This window comes from Passer domesticus, chromosome 7, assembly GCF_036417665.1.
Source record: "Passer domesticus isolate bPasDom1 chromosome 7, bPasDom1.hap1, whole genome shotgun sequence".
Taxonomy (NCBI): domain Eukaryota; kingdom Metazoa; phylum Chordata; class Aves; order Passeriformes; family Passeridae; genus Passer; species Passer domesticus.
The window spans coordinates 60,573,360-60,588,930 of NC_087480.1; the positions used below are offsets into that span (position 1 = coordinate 60,573,360).

Genomic DNA, 15,571 nt, shown 5'->3' on the forward strand with positions numbered 1-15,571 from the left:
GATTTGGCTTTAAAAAAACCTGAATGTGAAAAGTGGCTCAAGGATGTTTGGAGAAAACTCCTTTTCTAACACTGGAATATGTATGTAATATTGTGTTTTATTACTCAGTGCTTCAGCAGGCTGGAAGAAATCCTTCTCAGAAGACCATTAACAAATACTGGACTTCACAAACATCCTCACTGAATTTTGATGACTTTTGTGCTATTTTAAAAAAAGAAAAGCCAGCTACAAAAAATGAACTGCTCGAAGCATTTGGTAAAATAGACACAGCTAAGGCTGGATATATTTCACATGATGAACTTTGTAAAATTCTTACAACAGTAAGTATCTAATTATCCATCCTTAATTGGTAGAGATTTTGGAAATTAGATGGTACTGGGAGCTGGGATTCCCCATTTTATGGAAGATTTTCATGGTGGGTTTCCAGAAGACACCACAAAATTACATAAACTGATGCAGTTGATCTCTTTGATATCTAGCAGCATTGTAAAGACAAAGTTTTTTAATGATTTTGACCTCTGTTTTCATGATTCAAATAAAAATCTGTTGAAATCTATTGCAAGATAAGATTCTCTGAAAAAGTATAAAAAGTCTTTTCCTTTGTTATGGAATTTGTGCTGTAGGTGAACAGGATTCTTGATTAGGAACCCAAACTGAGCTGCTTTTTCCTTGCAGAGAGGTGATAAAATGACCTGGGAGGAAGTGACCAGCATTACTAAACAAGCTGATTTTAACTGCAATGGCAAACTTGACTACAACAAGGTATGGCCAAGAGTGATATTTGTTCTTTTGTAATTGACAATATGAGCATTAGTGATGCCTTTACCCCAGGATTCTAAATTTTGGACTGAATAAACATCCCACAAAGATTGGTACATAAATGTGGTTTCATAGGAGGAAAGCTGGTATGCTAAAGATCAGTCTTCCAATATGTAGAAAGGAAAAGTTGAAAGTCACACTTAATTTTTGTTCAATATTTGGCCCTCCTTGTTGAATCATGGCTGCATTTACTGTGCTACTTGAGTGGCTGTCCTGATTAATGAAAATTAAAATTATGTTTGGATTGCGGAGGAAATGCATTCCATGTGCTGAGCTGTGCTTTCCTTGCTAATGCTACATTGTACTCCTTAAACCTTTTGAGAAATGTGGCTTGGTAAGTGAACTGTTCTTTTATTCTCTCAGTTCTGTGAGCTGTACCTGAGCACCAGTGAGCAGTGCTGCAAAGCTGCCAGGGACAGGCTGGAAACTGACCCTCGACTGAGGCAGCAGCACTTTGGGAACCAAAGTGAAAACGTCCCTGAAGGGATCACCCTGCCAGGGTCAAAGCCATCCCCGAGGGTCTGCAGGAAAACTGAGCACAAACTGCCTAAAGGTATTTCTATTTCTTACATTTTATGTTTTCTTTCTGTTGGAGATGAGGCTCTGGCTCAGTGAGCAGTTGAGTTTTTGTTTAATTTTTCTCAGATTAGTGAAGATTTTAATGATGAATATAATTCCTCCTGTGGCAGTCACATCAGTGTGTCAGTGAAATACATTCAAATGGCTGCATCTGTGAAACCCACAAACTCCTAAGGGTGGATTCTGTTGATTTTCATGTGGCACAGTCCAGAGGGAAGAGAGAAAATTAATGCTCAGTGTTGCAATATAGGCAAATTATTTATTTCCTTCCTAGATCAGAGATGAACCCCTAAGCATTTCTCAGTAAGCTGTGTGCTTGTTTCAATAATTGAGGCTGCTTTTCAAGCACAATTAATAAGTTGTGGACAGTTTAATGTTCTTCCTGAAGTTACAAGGATACTTCAAAACCTTCCCAAACTGCAAAAACTCCACAGGGAATGGACTGCAGAGGCACCAAGTAAGAAATGTTGGGATGTAGTTTGTGCTGTTCCAAGTTGCTTCAAATCAAAGAGGTGCAGAAATGTCACAACAGTGGTGAAGGGAAGTTCTCTGATGGAGTTCTTCTCATCCAGTTTTCTTTGTGCTTCTAAATGCAAGGTTTATGATAAACAGCACTAGGAGAGGGTTGAAATAATGCAGCTGTAATTAAATATCTCTGTTTTTAGGTGACAGCAGAGCTCCTTCAAGACCTTCATCAGCTCAAAGCAGCAAAGCTTCCACCTCCACCACGGTCACTGTGGGTGCCAGCAGCAGCAGGAACACAAAGCTAATTATTGAGCCTGACACAATGAAGGTATCACACTGAAATGATGGTGTTTTCCTCCAGGCACCTGTGTTGGTGCATTTTAAAGAAGCTAAAAATCAGAGAAAAATGGTGTCTTATGTTTTATTTACAGTTTGTCAAGGGCAGCTATAAACTACTGAGAGCTTTCTTGATACGTATTATTATTAACATTTTTATATACTGTTGGTTTTGCTGACAACAAGTTATTGGAAATAATTTTTCAGGTGTGAAGGTTTAATAGAACAAAATGTGGTTTTTATAAATGAAACCACTGTTGGAGAAAACAGTTAATGACTTCTTGAGAAATTTAAAATTGAATAATTTATTAGGTTGGTGAGAACTTTAAATGCTTAAGTAGTCTGAAAGATTGTGTATCATAAACCTTTGCATGAAAGGTAATTGGAAATAAATAACAGATCTGTGAGCATATTCAGTTTCTTGGGCATTGCTTGGTAAATAGGTGCTATAACCTGAAAATATTGATTTTTAGTTAGACTAATATGTTCTATCAGTATTTTCTTTTAAATAAATCACTCATTCAATACAAATTCCTGGGGGAGAGAGACAACAAAGTCACTTTGCTAAGTCAATATTTGTAGAGTGTTAATATTGATCTTTTTCCCTTTGTTTTCCCTTTCTTGACTGAACCTTTACTAGTTTTCTTTCAACAGAAAATAATAGCTGTAGAAATATAAAACATTAACTGGGAACTGCTGGGATACATTAAAGATGTGCACCTGGAGACTCCTGTATAAAAGGGAAAAATGGTTCTGACCACACAGTGGAAGTGCTGCTGGAAAACTGAACTGATTGTCCTCAGGAGCTGCATTTTTGTTTCAAATAACAACTCTGGGTTTGTTATTGAGCTCTGAAGTCCTTTAGATCTTCCCCACTGCTGTACAGTGACATTTGTTCTATATTAAAATTTCCAAACATCACCTCCCAGGGGTTCTGTGCAGTCTGTTTAGGTAGCTGGACCCCCATGCAATTTAACCTGCAATCTCACCTTGTTCAAACATGATGTGAGGTGTATAAAACAGCACACACTTCCCCAAGGTTGGATTCTTTTTTTCTTTCTACAAGCCAGTAAAAACTGACTAAAAAAAAGATATTGATTAGTATTGCTTGGCATCATCCACAAACTGAAATCAATTAAGAAACATGGAAAGGTTTATTTCCTGTTAATTAAATATTTTAAATTAATAAAATTAGTTATATATTATATTAATATTAATATATAGTATTATACGTAGTCAATATATTATTAATTCAATATTTCCTATTAATAAACTATTATTTTTTTAAAACTTCATTTTGCACAATGCAAACTTTGACAGAATCAATCAATAAGTACCCAGGCTTTTATTTGTGGTGTGAATCAGAATCCACCACTCAAAAATTCTTTTTATTTGTCTTATATCCAAGAATTTTATTTTATATTTTTGCTGTTCACCTGTCTTGTTGTACAAGTAAGGAAATATTGCCCTCAGGAGCAACACCAACTGTACATTTGTGACAGAGGAAAACAGTGAAAGTCAGAACATGGTGAAATGTCTAAAACTAAAAACCCTCAGAAAATTCCTCTCAATCATTGCTTTTTATTAGGAATTGTGCATGAATATGTGTTTATTTTCAATATTGACTTAAATGTCAGTGGCAGTGACCAGCAGCAGGTAGTGCCTGACATTTCTTTCCAATTAACATTTCTAACACAAACATTTCCCACTTCAGCTACTGTTCAACAGCTCCTTTTCTGCTTTGAAGGGACAGAGGAAAATCCACTCAGAAGATCCTCTTTTAGTTTCCCAGTTTTACATACATGTTTGGAATTTGGTAATTTAGGGCTTCTAGCACCACCTTATGCTCTCTGCCAGAGTAACAGGGTTTGATTTCCCAAAAGGAAAGTTTAAGGATAAGGGTTTTGTCCAGCAGTTTTGGCAGGTATCAAGCTTGGAGCAAACAACCAGTTATTTCAGATGTGTCAAGTTTGAAGCAAACAAATCAATTTTAAAATTTCCTTTTAGGTGAGGTCAGGAGTCATGAAGTGTTGGAATAATCACTTCAGGAACAGCAGTGGAAATGATCCAAGGGGCTGAACTCCATGTTGGAATTCTGTCCCTGATTTATGTTAATCCCAGCTCTCATTATCCACTTTTTGACTGACACAACCCCAGCTGTTGCTCCATATTCAACCCTCACCATTAAATCCCAGGAATATTTTGTCTCTGATCACTTTTTTCCTAATTATTTTTTATGATTGGTCCCCTTTTTCCTTGTCCTGTCACTACAAATCTGGTTTTATGGATAAAGATGAGTATAAAATTATTGGGTGGATTTGTTAATTAGGTTTATTCTGCTCTATAAAAGTTAGCCATGTCCAGAAATAGCTGCACTTAAGGATTATCCCTGGAAACTTCTCCAGCAGGTTGTGCCCACAATGAAAATAATATGGGAAATTATAGGAGGGCAGGGACTTGGACAGCAGTGCCTGCCAGGGATTGGCCATCTCACTTTATTTTTAATTAATCTTTGTCTTCTCCACAGCAAATTTACTTTGAAAGTCTTCTGGAACTTCTTGAGCAAAATCTTAATTTAAAAAAAAAATTCCAAATCTCCAAAGAACAGCAGAAAGGGAGTTGCAAAGTGTATAATATTTGTATTTAAATTATTTTATACTGTCAGCTGTTTGCAAACATAATTAGCAGAATCTTCATGGCAATTCCAATTTAATTTTCAGCTGCAGGAGCATTGGGGTAATCTCTGTGCTTTTCAGGCATTTTCACAAGTGAAGCCATGTTACTTTGCAAAAATTGTTTATAAAAAGGACTATTTGGGATTTTTTTAAAAAATAAAAGTATATTGATGCTGTATCTCATGGTGTGTTTTATGCAGGCTTAATTCAATAATCAAATTAATTAACATTTCAGAGAAAGCACTTTTATCTTCTTCCAAAACAGAGCAAACCCCTCATATTTGCTTGGTTTCCAGGAATGGCAATGTGCACAATCCAAGGGCTGCTTCTACCTGGAGGAAAATGGGGAAATCATCAGTCACAAGTACAGGCTGCACTTAGCCCAGAGATCTGCAGTTTGTGTCACCATCAAACCTTTCAGAATTCCCCAGGCACAAGGTGAGTGCATTAATATCTCATTTTCTTCTCCAAGCCACAACCTCTTTTTAAGATTTACCATGGGGCTTCATCCAGTTGCTACATTGGAATTATTTTTTCCCCCAAGTAGAATATTCCCTTTTTAATTCCATAAAACAGGAGCCTTTCAACCCCAAAATTGTTTTAAAGTCACCTGGGCTGGATTTTTTTAAACAAATTTGTGTGGTGTGTAACCATTCCTTGATATTCTTGACCCTTAATGATGGAACTATTTTATCAATGATAAAATTAATAATTATCTGTAAGACAAGGTTTGGAACAATTTATCTGCTTGGCCTAAACAGGAAGAAAATGCCAATTGCATAGAATAGAGTTTTTTCCCATTTTTCATCACCAGGGATCAATAAATACCATGGGAATATCTATTTTGAGATGCAAATAAAAACAAATTTGGGTCATCATCATTATTATTATTATTATTATTATTATTATTATTATTATTATTATTATTATTATTATTATTATTATTATTATTATGCATTTTGGGGGATATTTTTCTTTCCAGGAAAATCTTGTCACTGGTTTTCAGTGGATACAGCTTTGTTTATTCTGAAGGAAAATGAAACCCAAGAGAATTTACAGCTTGTGAGCTTTACTGAACTCCAGAACAAAGAGGTTAGAGATTTCTGGTGTATTCCTATTTTAATTGTTAATTTTTAGTGTGTGTGTTAATGCTGGAGGTGTGAATTCCATGGCTTTGGAAGGAATTCCAGCTGTACCAGAATTGCTCAGTTGCTGGGTATATTTACTTATACTTTTATACTTTATACTTTATTTATATTTATAGCTACTCTGTAAAAACTCAGCTGCATTTCTGCACCTTCAAGCACAACATTTCCAAGGCAAAATTTGTTTAAATTTCCTTTAATTTTCTTTCTCCTTGCCCTTTGAACTTCATAGTGCACAGAATATTCTTTTCCTGTGGCAGAGATAAGAGAGCATCAACTTATTTTCCCCCTCTTCCCTCATGTCTCTCCTTCTGTTTTTCTAACTTTTATTCTAAGAGATTCACTATTTTTTAATCTTTAAAGTGGCATCACACAGCAAATTTTTTTTTGAGGAGACAACTCAGCATTCCCAGTGTTTTCAAGTAATGAATTTTATGTGAATATTACTGGCAACAGGGAAAGGCATCATTTGGGAAGTTCTTCCAAACTTTTCTGTTTTCCTTTAAGAGCAGATGTTTGGCTGGAGAGGGGAGCTTGGATCTGGGCTTTACTGGCTGCTCCCTTTCACAACTGGCTGCAGGCTGAGGAAGGGAAAAACCCAAATCACTGGGGAAGCCAAACTGGTGTGGAGGGATGAAGATGGAGAGCTGGCTCTCACCAATGAATTCCGGTGAGTTTTGTTCCCAAACATGGGAATAAAAATCTCTTTTCCAGCGAAAATGTGGCTTTTGAAATCTGGATTTTCCAGAGGTACTCTTTGTACAGAATAATCTCCAACAGACTGGCCAGTTCTTGGCAATATTATGGGACAGTAAAAGGAAGTGGAGATAGTTTGGCCTTTTTCATCCCTCAGAGCTGCTTTGCTGGATATTTTTGAAACCATTGATCTGGATGGGAATGGCCTCCTGAGTCTGGAGGAGTACAACTTCTTTGAGCTGAGGACTAGTGGGGAGAAGTGTGACCAGGAAGCCTGGGCTGTGTGCAAGGGTAAGTTCATTTCTGTGGTACAGCTAATTAAGGTTATCAATTAACTTCCAATAGACCTGGATATTCTGTACCTATTCCAAGAACACATGTAGATATTTTTCTCTTCCTCCTTTCTTTTTCTTTTCTTTTTTCCAGTCTCCTGTCCTTTGCTTTGCTTCATTCTGCTGTGTGTGCCACTGACCTTCTGCTGAGAAAATTCTTCCCCTTCCTAATTGTTTTGTAGCTGCCAAAACCTACAGGGTTTGTAATCCTGGATCATATGGGGAAGGAAACTGTCACAGGTATTTGTTTCATCCATCTCCTTTGTGCAGATTGGGCTGGTGCTGCTTTTTTTATCTCACAAAGTGTGGAGAGGGACGTTTAATTAGTGTGGATCTGATGCTACAAATTAGCTTCCAGAGTTTTTGTGGGTTGCCAGTGTCTCCTTTTATAATTCCATGTCATGTTTGACATAATTCCTTTGGAGGCTGTGGCACATTGGCCAAAATACTTTAAATCTGGCAATTCTCTTCCCAAAACACTCTGAGGTATCAGATATTTTCCTAACTCATGGAAAACTCCTACAAGAATACATTTCTAGGACTGAATTTCTCCTCTGTTTGATGCCTGGATGTGCTTTTCCACCCTTGATGCCTTTGCCAGGGTGATCCAAGGAGGAGGGGTGGAAATGTGTGAATAAATAAGAGAGGAAGGAGGAGAAGCTGGGGAATGTTGCACCAGGTCATCAATCAGAGGAAGGGTTCACACGAATATCATCAATCTTGACACCAAAGTTCAAGCCATTTATTACAGCATCTGTACCCTTGGATAGATTTATTAAATTGGTAATCCCTTTTTAATAATATATAGTAAAGATTTAGCATTGTTATGAAGATGAGAAAACCATTTTTAAAAGTCCCTGACATGAGGACATTTCAATTATGTGTTTGCTGACATTAGAGTGGTGGATCTATGATATTCTCTCTAGAGAGGGGTGTTAGGATTACTGGAATTTTATTGCTTTTTAGGAACTGAGTAAATCATTTCTGTATCAAGGACCTGAAGCATTTCAAGGTGCTGGCTCCAGCTGGCTTTCATTTCCCATTCCTAAAATACCCCATTCTGCAAAGCTCAACCACAAATTTTAGGAAAAAAAGATCCATATGAGCTCTTTTTGTTTTGAAATCTCCCTTTTTGGGGTTATCCAAGGAGCAAGGTGTTTGTAGGCATTGTCCCAAATCCACAGGGCAGCTCTGCAGACAGCACATGCCTGCTCAAGGACATTCTTTCCCAAATAATCTTGGAGATCCTGAGGCTCTAAGTTGGCTCCATCTTTTCAACCTTGTTAACTAGAGGGGGATTCTGCCTTTGGAAGGATGAAGGTGTTTGCAGGCAGAACAGATTTTTAAGTGCTGTTTTTATTCCTTTGAAACAGAAAATTTTGAGATGAAGAAGAATGAACTAACAAGACAAGGATTCCTGGATTTGAATCTCATGGAAGCCAACGACCGGGATGGGGATCCCTGGGACCTTTGGGTCACTTTGTTGTCCCTGGGCTACAACAAAGCCTTAGAAATGACAGAGGTAGGAGAGGCACAAAAGAGCAAAAACCTCTGCACATTTGACTGCTGCAATCTTTGTGCCTGCCACAAAGTGATTGCAGGAGGGCAGCACCCACTGCCACCATCCAGGGCTGCCACTGTCCTGATTCTGGGAATGGCATTTGGATCTTTGAAAAGAGAAAATTTCCTTTGCTTTGGAGAAAGCCAGGATGTTATGGGGTTGTAGAGGAAGGGGTTTTGGATTGCATCTGTTAAAATAACCCATGCACTCTGTTGGTGGGGATGATAGGAAGGTAAGGGTGGTAAACTGTGACCTGTCAGCCAATTTAGAAAAAACAGGACTTTTTTTCCTTTAAAAAGTCAAATTTGTAGCCCAAACCACAATAGAAGTGGATAAAGATAATTTTTTCCACATGATTCAAAATTCCTAGTTTCCAGACATAACTATTTCTGTTATTGTTGCCTTTCACAACAGTGTCTGAAGAGGTTCAACATAAAATTTTAATGCTTCACTAAAATTTTAGGGTTTGGGTCACACATTGTTTACTTTGCAGGACCAGGGATTATTTCTCTGATGTTTCTGTGCACTTACAGATTTTAAAAATTATTTATTTGTTTTTATATTCTGAAATACATATTGCATATTTCTGATGTCAATAATTCTTTCTAAAGAAAGAGGATCTCTTTTAAGAAGAGAAAAAGTTATGAAAAATTAAGGAATTAAATATACAGATAATTAAATAATTTAATTCCCAGGAAAGGCAGATTTTTGGGATCAGTCTGATAATATTATTTAATTTTGTTAAACAGGTCGATATATTCAGTATATAAAATATATCAAGATCTAAAAATAGTCAGTATGAGAGATATCAGTTGTCTCTCAGTGAAAATTTTGGGATGGTGCTGAGGGATTTAAAGATGAGCTCCTTTTCCTCTGACTTGTGGTTGGCAGAGCCCGTGCAAGGCTGTTTTTCTGCATTTCAGCCACAAGAGAGAGCCCTCCTCCAAAAAAGAGCATTTTGGGGAGGTTCTTCTCCAGTCAGGAATTTCGGGAAGGTGTTTTGTGCCGTGTCCCAGCTGTGGTTTCTGGCTGCAGCCTTTGCTTTCCAGAGGACAGCACAGCTCTCAAATGCTTCAGTAATTCATCTAAAAATCTCCAGCTGTTAACTCGTGTCTCTCACTTGAGTCTTTAATTCCTTCATTTCAAATAATTTCAGATTGATGTTTTAGGAGCACTAAGAGAACTTGAGAAATCCTGGTGGATTCCTGCAGCCTTTGGAAGGGAATTGAGGTGCTGGGCCTGAGTCTAAGAAAACACAAACCCCTGGTTGTTCCACCAGGAGTAAAATGTAGTCAAGATACTGCCACAGTTCTCAGTGCAGCATTGCAGAGGTGTTAAATCTCTGTGGGGTGGCACAAACAGCAACAGTGGGGCAGGTTTATTTCAGACACTGAAATACATTCAGGTTAAATCTCAACTCCTGGACATTTGCTGTCCAAGGAGGGGTTTGCTGTGTTGAACTATGTCAGGTGTACTGGGAAGGGCATGAAAAAGACCACTTGTCTTGGGATTTCATTTAGCGTAAAAGATTGCCACAGCTCACAGTTTATAATATTTATATTCAGGAAAATATTTATACCTGGGTCATTCTAGTTCAAATATGAAACTACTTAGGAGCTGTGGGTGAAAATCTGAGGGGAAAAACTACAGCTGGAGTGTAAAAGTCATCTTCTTCACTGCAGGCCTGCCCCTTTGTCATTGACATCTGTGCAGAGAGGTGCAAACCCAGACTCAGAGCCATTTCCCTGGAGGCAGGGGGCTCCCAGCTCAGCAGGGCTCTCTGCAGGTCTGTGGTCAGCAAGGGAGAGGCCAAAGTGTTGGATGGCTCTGGGGACATCTGCATCCACACCCACAGGTCAGGCAGCAGGATCACCTCTGTGATTGAAAATAAGGTATGGCCTGCAGCTTCCATACTGCACTTTGTGTTCAAGTCTTATTGTTCCTCCTCCTTCCTCGGGTTATATATGAGAATTGCTGTTCCTGAAATCAGGTTTTGGTGTCTGTTTTGTTAAAAAAAACTCTGCCTGATGTGTTCATTGTGGCTTCAGAAGAGCCTGGGTCAGTGCTCTGGGAAGGGGCAAGTTGTTATAATGAGGCAAGCACTTCTAATTACCATATAAAAACTGAATACTTTTTGTGTTCACACCCCAATTTTTCAATATTTTGACATATTAGCATCATCATATGAGGAAACAAACACTAACAGCAGGAAATGCAATCAGAGCAAGAGCAAAGATCACAGCATTTACACTGCTGAATATTTTCAGTGTCCATAAAGTCAAAGAGCAGTAATTTTTAGGAGTGTTATGGATGAGTTTTTACCTGATTATTCTGCCATGTGTGCTTTATTATGAATTCAAGCTGAAAGTTGTAAATCCAAGTAGAAGTGGTTGGTGAGATTTTAAACCTTTTTCCATAGATCACAGTGATTGTTCTCAGTTTTCTTTATACTGTGAGTAATAAACACAGCATAGTAAGATGTTAAACTTCAGATGCTTTAAACCTTCAAAGATCACAGCAAGAAGTATATTTTTAAATGTCCAGACATTCAAAAGGGGGTGGCTTGGTGGGGCTAATATTAGGTCTGGATGCTGAGGCTCCTGGAACTCTGGATTTGGCTTTGCACTTCGCCCTTTAGGGTGGATATTCCAGAGTTATTTTTGTGTTTGGGGATATGTCAGAGAAGGAGATCAGGGCTGCACTGAGACAACTGGATGTTCTCTGCCCCAGATCTCTGCCCACTCTGTTTATACCACTTGGGTTTGGTTTTCAGGTCTCACCAAGCTGGGTGGGAATGCTGGGGAAGCTCCACGGGGGGATCTGGACAGGCTGGGAGGACACAACAAGGCCAGGTTGTAACTTCACAAATCCTTGTGTTGTTTCAATGAATCTTTAATTACTTTTGACCATGAGTGTGGCACTAAGGTGCATTTGAAACTGTTACTTTCAAAGAGTGTTACTCTTCAGAGTATCCATGAAGCATTTCTGTCCCTAAAACAGCAAGGTCACAGGAAGTCCAAGGACTGTGCACTTGTTACACAAAGAACAGACACTTAACCAGGAAAGTCTGATGGTTCCTTCATGTTTTTTCACCTGCAGTCTGAAAATAAAGTGATAATTCATGTCAACAATGAGCAGAGTAAGAACTGCCTGAACAATAGGGGACTGACAGTTTTTGCTGTGGAAGTGGCTCCAAAATCCATGATGGTAAGGTTTTTTTATTGCTTAGCCAACTTTAGAGAAAGTAAAACTCTAAAGAGAAACTTTAGGTGGTATCTTTATATTTTCTTTATGTAGGGTTTTTATCATGATAATGAGCATGTGGACAGTGGCCTCTTCTGACCAGAACAGATCAGATGCACTTTTTGATATTTCAAAGCTGATCATGTATTGAATGTATCCCTGTTTTCCTGTGCAATTTCCTATAAAAATCCATAATCCATTTTTTCATACATGGGCCTGTTTCACTTGTCCATTCTATACATGCACCATTCACTGATATTTTTAATACTCTTTTTCTAAGGCTGTATTTTTTTTTCACTTAGCAATTTTTAATCCCACATATTGATGCCTGTGAGAACAGAGCAAGCATGCACTAATGAGAAAGAGAAATAAATGTATTGCAGTCCTTGTGCACACTGTGATTTGCTGGTGGTTAACTGTTGTTAAACTTGATTTAGGGATCATGTTGACCATGAGATCATGTCCTGCTGCAGAGCTGGGCAGGCTTTAGTGACAATTCCAAATGAGGGTCCTGAGGGATGGAATGTGATGCTTTACAAATGCAAATGATGTTTTTCTTCATTTATTTATGAATAACCCCCTGGTTTTCTTTTTCTGAAGGTACACTTTCTTTGTTTGAAAGCAAAGGCATCCAAGCTCTTTTATATTTCCCAGCTTTCCAGGGTGGATTCATTCCTGTTGTGAGCAGGGCAGTCCCATGACACAGGCAGGGCTGGGGCCTATTTAAATTGCTGCTGACATTTTGAATATCCACTGCCTCATCCTGTAAGGTGGTTTTAAATTTTAATTCAGGCTTCATTCAGGATAAACTGTAGGCTCAATCCTTATGGATATTTTTCTGTTAAATTCAAGAGTAATTTTTTAATATCTGTGGGTGCAGATGATAAATATCCATCACTTAGTGACACAAGTACTGAACATTTTGCTTCCACAGCACACTGGGTAACAGTTTTCCAGTAAAGAGAATTCTCCTTCACCTCTGCTTTCTCTTGTGCCAGGTCTGTCAGCACGTGATGGCCCTGAATGAGCAGGAAGAGTGGATTTACAGCTGTGTGCACTCCCTTGTGTGTTAAACCTCCCAGTGCCAGGCCTGGGAGCAGCCACACTCAACCAGGATTAGCTTTGAGCAGCTTTTACACAATTTATAGTCTTGTCCTTCTCAAAAAGCTGGCATACATTTATATTTTTTGATGATTTTGGCATGAAAACACTGAGGCACAATAAAAATTAGTGCTGTTCAGTAATCCAGCTGCCAGTTGTAATAGAACTGTGCTTTTTAAAGGATTGTTTCCCTAAATATGCCCTTATTTTCCATGCCATGGATTGTAATTCCATCACAGGCTGGAACTGCTTCACTGAGGGGAAAAAAACTTTGTTGAATGGGTTCCTAATTAAACATTCCTTTGGTTTTGATGTGAGAAGTATAAAGGGATGAGGCTCTTTGTATTTTGTCACTGGATAAAGGATTTGTTTCTTTCCCTCTTTTTTTGGTCGTTTGCTGATAATCCTTATGCTACCCTTGTTCTGTAATTTCTGCCTGGTTTTATACTCTTTTATATAAAATAAAGTCTGCCTTTCCATATGCAATAAGGAAATAACATCATTTGAGAAAAACGAAGGTTTGTCTTGGGCTCTTGGCTGTTAACAGCAATTAATTATTCCCAGGGCAGCTGAAATAAGAAGACTGAAGTGCACCAAGTTTAGGTTGCAACAGCAAAGAAAGCCATCTTTGAGGCACTAAAAACATTCAGCTTATTATATTTTCCTGGTTCTTCTAAATATCTATTAATGTGGAAAAAAAAGATGACCCTGGCCTCTGGCTGCTTAAATGCGTTTGAGTTTAAAATAGCCATTAAAAGTGTGTGACCTCATGTGTGAGGGCAGCAAGTAGTGTTGCAAAGTTATTTTTATCTGCCCCAAGTCCTGCTCTCCGCTGTTCCTCTGCTGTAATCTTACACTGGGCAAGTAAATGTCAGTGACAAAATGAGAGCTGGGCTCTGATTTACACACCCAGGCAGGATTCCTGGTGAGCTTTGAGTTTTCCATGGTTTTCCCTTAGCAAGTGCCACAGGTATCATTTCCATTTTCAGAACTGTCTGAAAAGAAGTTGAGGCCCCAAAAATACTTGGTGATTTTTAGATCTGACTGAGCCCTGCAAATTCTGCCTCAGGCAAAATGTGGGTAAGGCAGAAATTCCCAGCTCCTTGTCTAAAAAGGAGTTGGGAAATGATGAGACACTGTGTGGAACAGACACTGCAAAGTGAGCAGTCCATTATTTACATTTCTTTTGTTTGTAAAATCAGTCTTTTTAGATGTGGCAGGAATTCATATGCAACTCTCTCTGCATTTTAGGAAAGGAATGGTTAAAGCTGAAAGAAGGGCTTAGCTGAGAAGTCACTGCAAGTGGAAAGAGTTGGGTTTGCTGCAGGTAAAAAACATGGCACAGCTCTACACAGGGAACCTCATTTATTTTCTGATCCTCCTGCTGCCAGGAAGGGTTTCATTATCCAATTTTTTAAGAGGGCATAGGCAAAGTCTCCGTGGCAGTTTCTACCTTTCCTGCCCTGGAGGGGATGAGATTAGAGATCTTGGTTGTATCTGCAGAGTCTTTTTCAGTTTGTTCCAAACCCAGGTAACACCAAGACGGAAAAAAATCCAGCTTCTCTTTTTAACATTGAACACAGGTACCAACTTATTTTCTTTGAGGGGAGAAAAAAAATCTCTGTATGGGGTAATTTCAACTTCTGGAATGTTATCTTTTTTTGACAACTGGAGCTATAACAAAATTCAGCTTCTTCAAGGCTTTGCTAAAGCTGACCTTCCCTGCCTCTGCATCTGGAGCTCTGGGGGGCTCTTGCTTCTGTGGGGTGCTCACTTGAGCCAGGGCCTGAATGTAAGGCCAGTGGGGACATCCTGCTGCTGGCCACAGGGACAGGCAGCGTCTGGAGCACCTGGGACAGCTGGGGGGTCACCTGGAGAAAAGGAGCCTCAGGGGGTTGTACACAACTCCTGACAGGAGGGGACAGCTGAGGGGTCAGGCTCTGCTCCTGGGGAACAGGGACAGGAGGAGGAAAAAGGGCCAGGGAAGGTTTAGATTGGATCTCAGGGAAAAGTTCCTGATGGAAAGTGTCTGATCCTGGCACAGCTGCCCAGGGCAGCGGTGGAGTCCCCATCCCTGCATGGATTTAAAACCCGTGTGGATATCGTACTTGTGGCTTAAGTGGTGGCACTGCTGGGGAAACGGCTGGACTTGAAAAATCTCAAAGCTCTTTCCTAAACCATTCCATGATTCCATGACGCGGGCTCGGATGGAGCGGGGCAGCGGGGCGCGGAGGTGCCGGGGCTGTGCCGGGCCGGGCCGGGCCAGCACGGGGTGGCTGTCCCGGGGCGCGGAGGTGCCGGGGCTGTGCCGGGCCGGGCCGGGCCAGCGCAGGGTGGCTGTCCCGGGGCGCGGAGGTGCCGGGGCTGTGCCGGGCCGGGCCGGGCCGGGCCAGCGCAGGGTGGCTGTCCCGGGGCGCGGAGGTGCCGGGGCTGTGCCGGGCCGGGCCGGGCCAGCGCAGGGTGGCTGTCCCGGGGCGCGGAGGTGCCGGGGCTGTGCCGGGCCGGGCCGGGCCAGCGCAGGGTGGCTGTCCCGGGGCGCGGAGGTGCCGGGCTGTGCCGGGCCGGGCCGGGCCAGCGCAGGGTGGCTGTCTCGGGGCGCGGAGGTGCCGGGCTGTGCCG

At 40.3% G+C, this 15,571-nt stretch overlaps 1 protein-coding gene across 5 annotated transcripts in view; it reads left to right on the forward strand.

The window, feature by feature from the left end:
- EFCAB7 (EF-hand calcium binding domain 7) overlaps positions 1–14,530 on the forward strand; it is a 20,057-nt gene extending 5,527 nt beyond the window's left edge. For 2 of the 5 annotated variants that reach the window (XM_064429118.1, XM_064429120.1), the window contains exons 3-14: positions 109–320; positions 676–762; positions 1,183–1,372; positions 2,064–2,191; positions 5,171–5,312; positions 5,857–5,966; positions 6,532–6,689; positions 6,873–7,006; positions 8,421–8,569; positions 10,291–10,500; positions 11,708–11,815; positions 12,850–13,279. In XM_064429118.1, coding sequence (XP_064285188.1) covers positions 109–320; positions 676–762; positions 1,183–1,372; positions 2,064–2,191; positions 5,171–5,312; positions 5,857–5,966; positions 6,532–6,689; positions 6,873–7,006; positions 8,421–8,569; positions 10,291–10,500; positions 11,708–11,815; positions 12,850–12,924 — 1,703 coding nt within the window. In that variant the 3' untranslated portion in view covers positions 12,925–13,279. Of the gene's footprint in view, positions 1–108; positions 321–675; positions 763–1,182; positions 1,373–2,063; positions 2,192–5,170; positions 5,313–5,856; positions 5,967–6,531; positions 6,690–6,872; positions 7,007–7,141; positions 7,288–8,420; positions 8,570–10,290; positions 10,501–11,707; positions 11,816–12,849; positions 13,280–13,516; positions 13,586–14,203 lie in introns of those variants that run through there. The other 3 variants (XR_010366617.1, XR_010366618.1, XM_064429119.1) reach the window with 3 other exon arrangements.
- Positions 14,531–15,571: the final 1,041 nt, after the last annotated feature.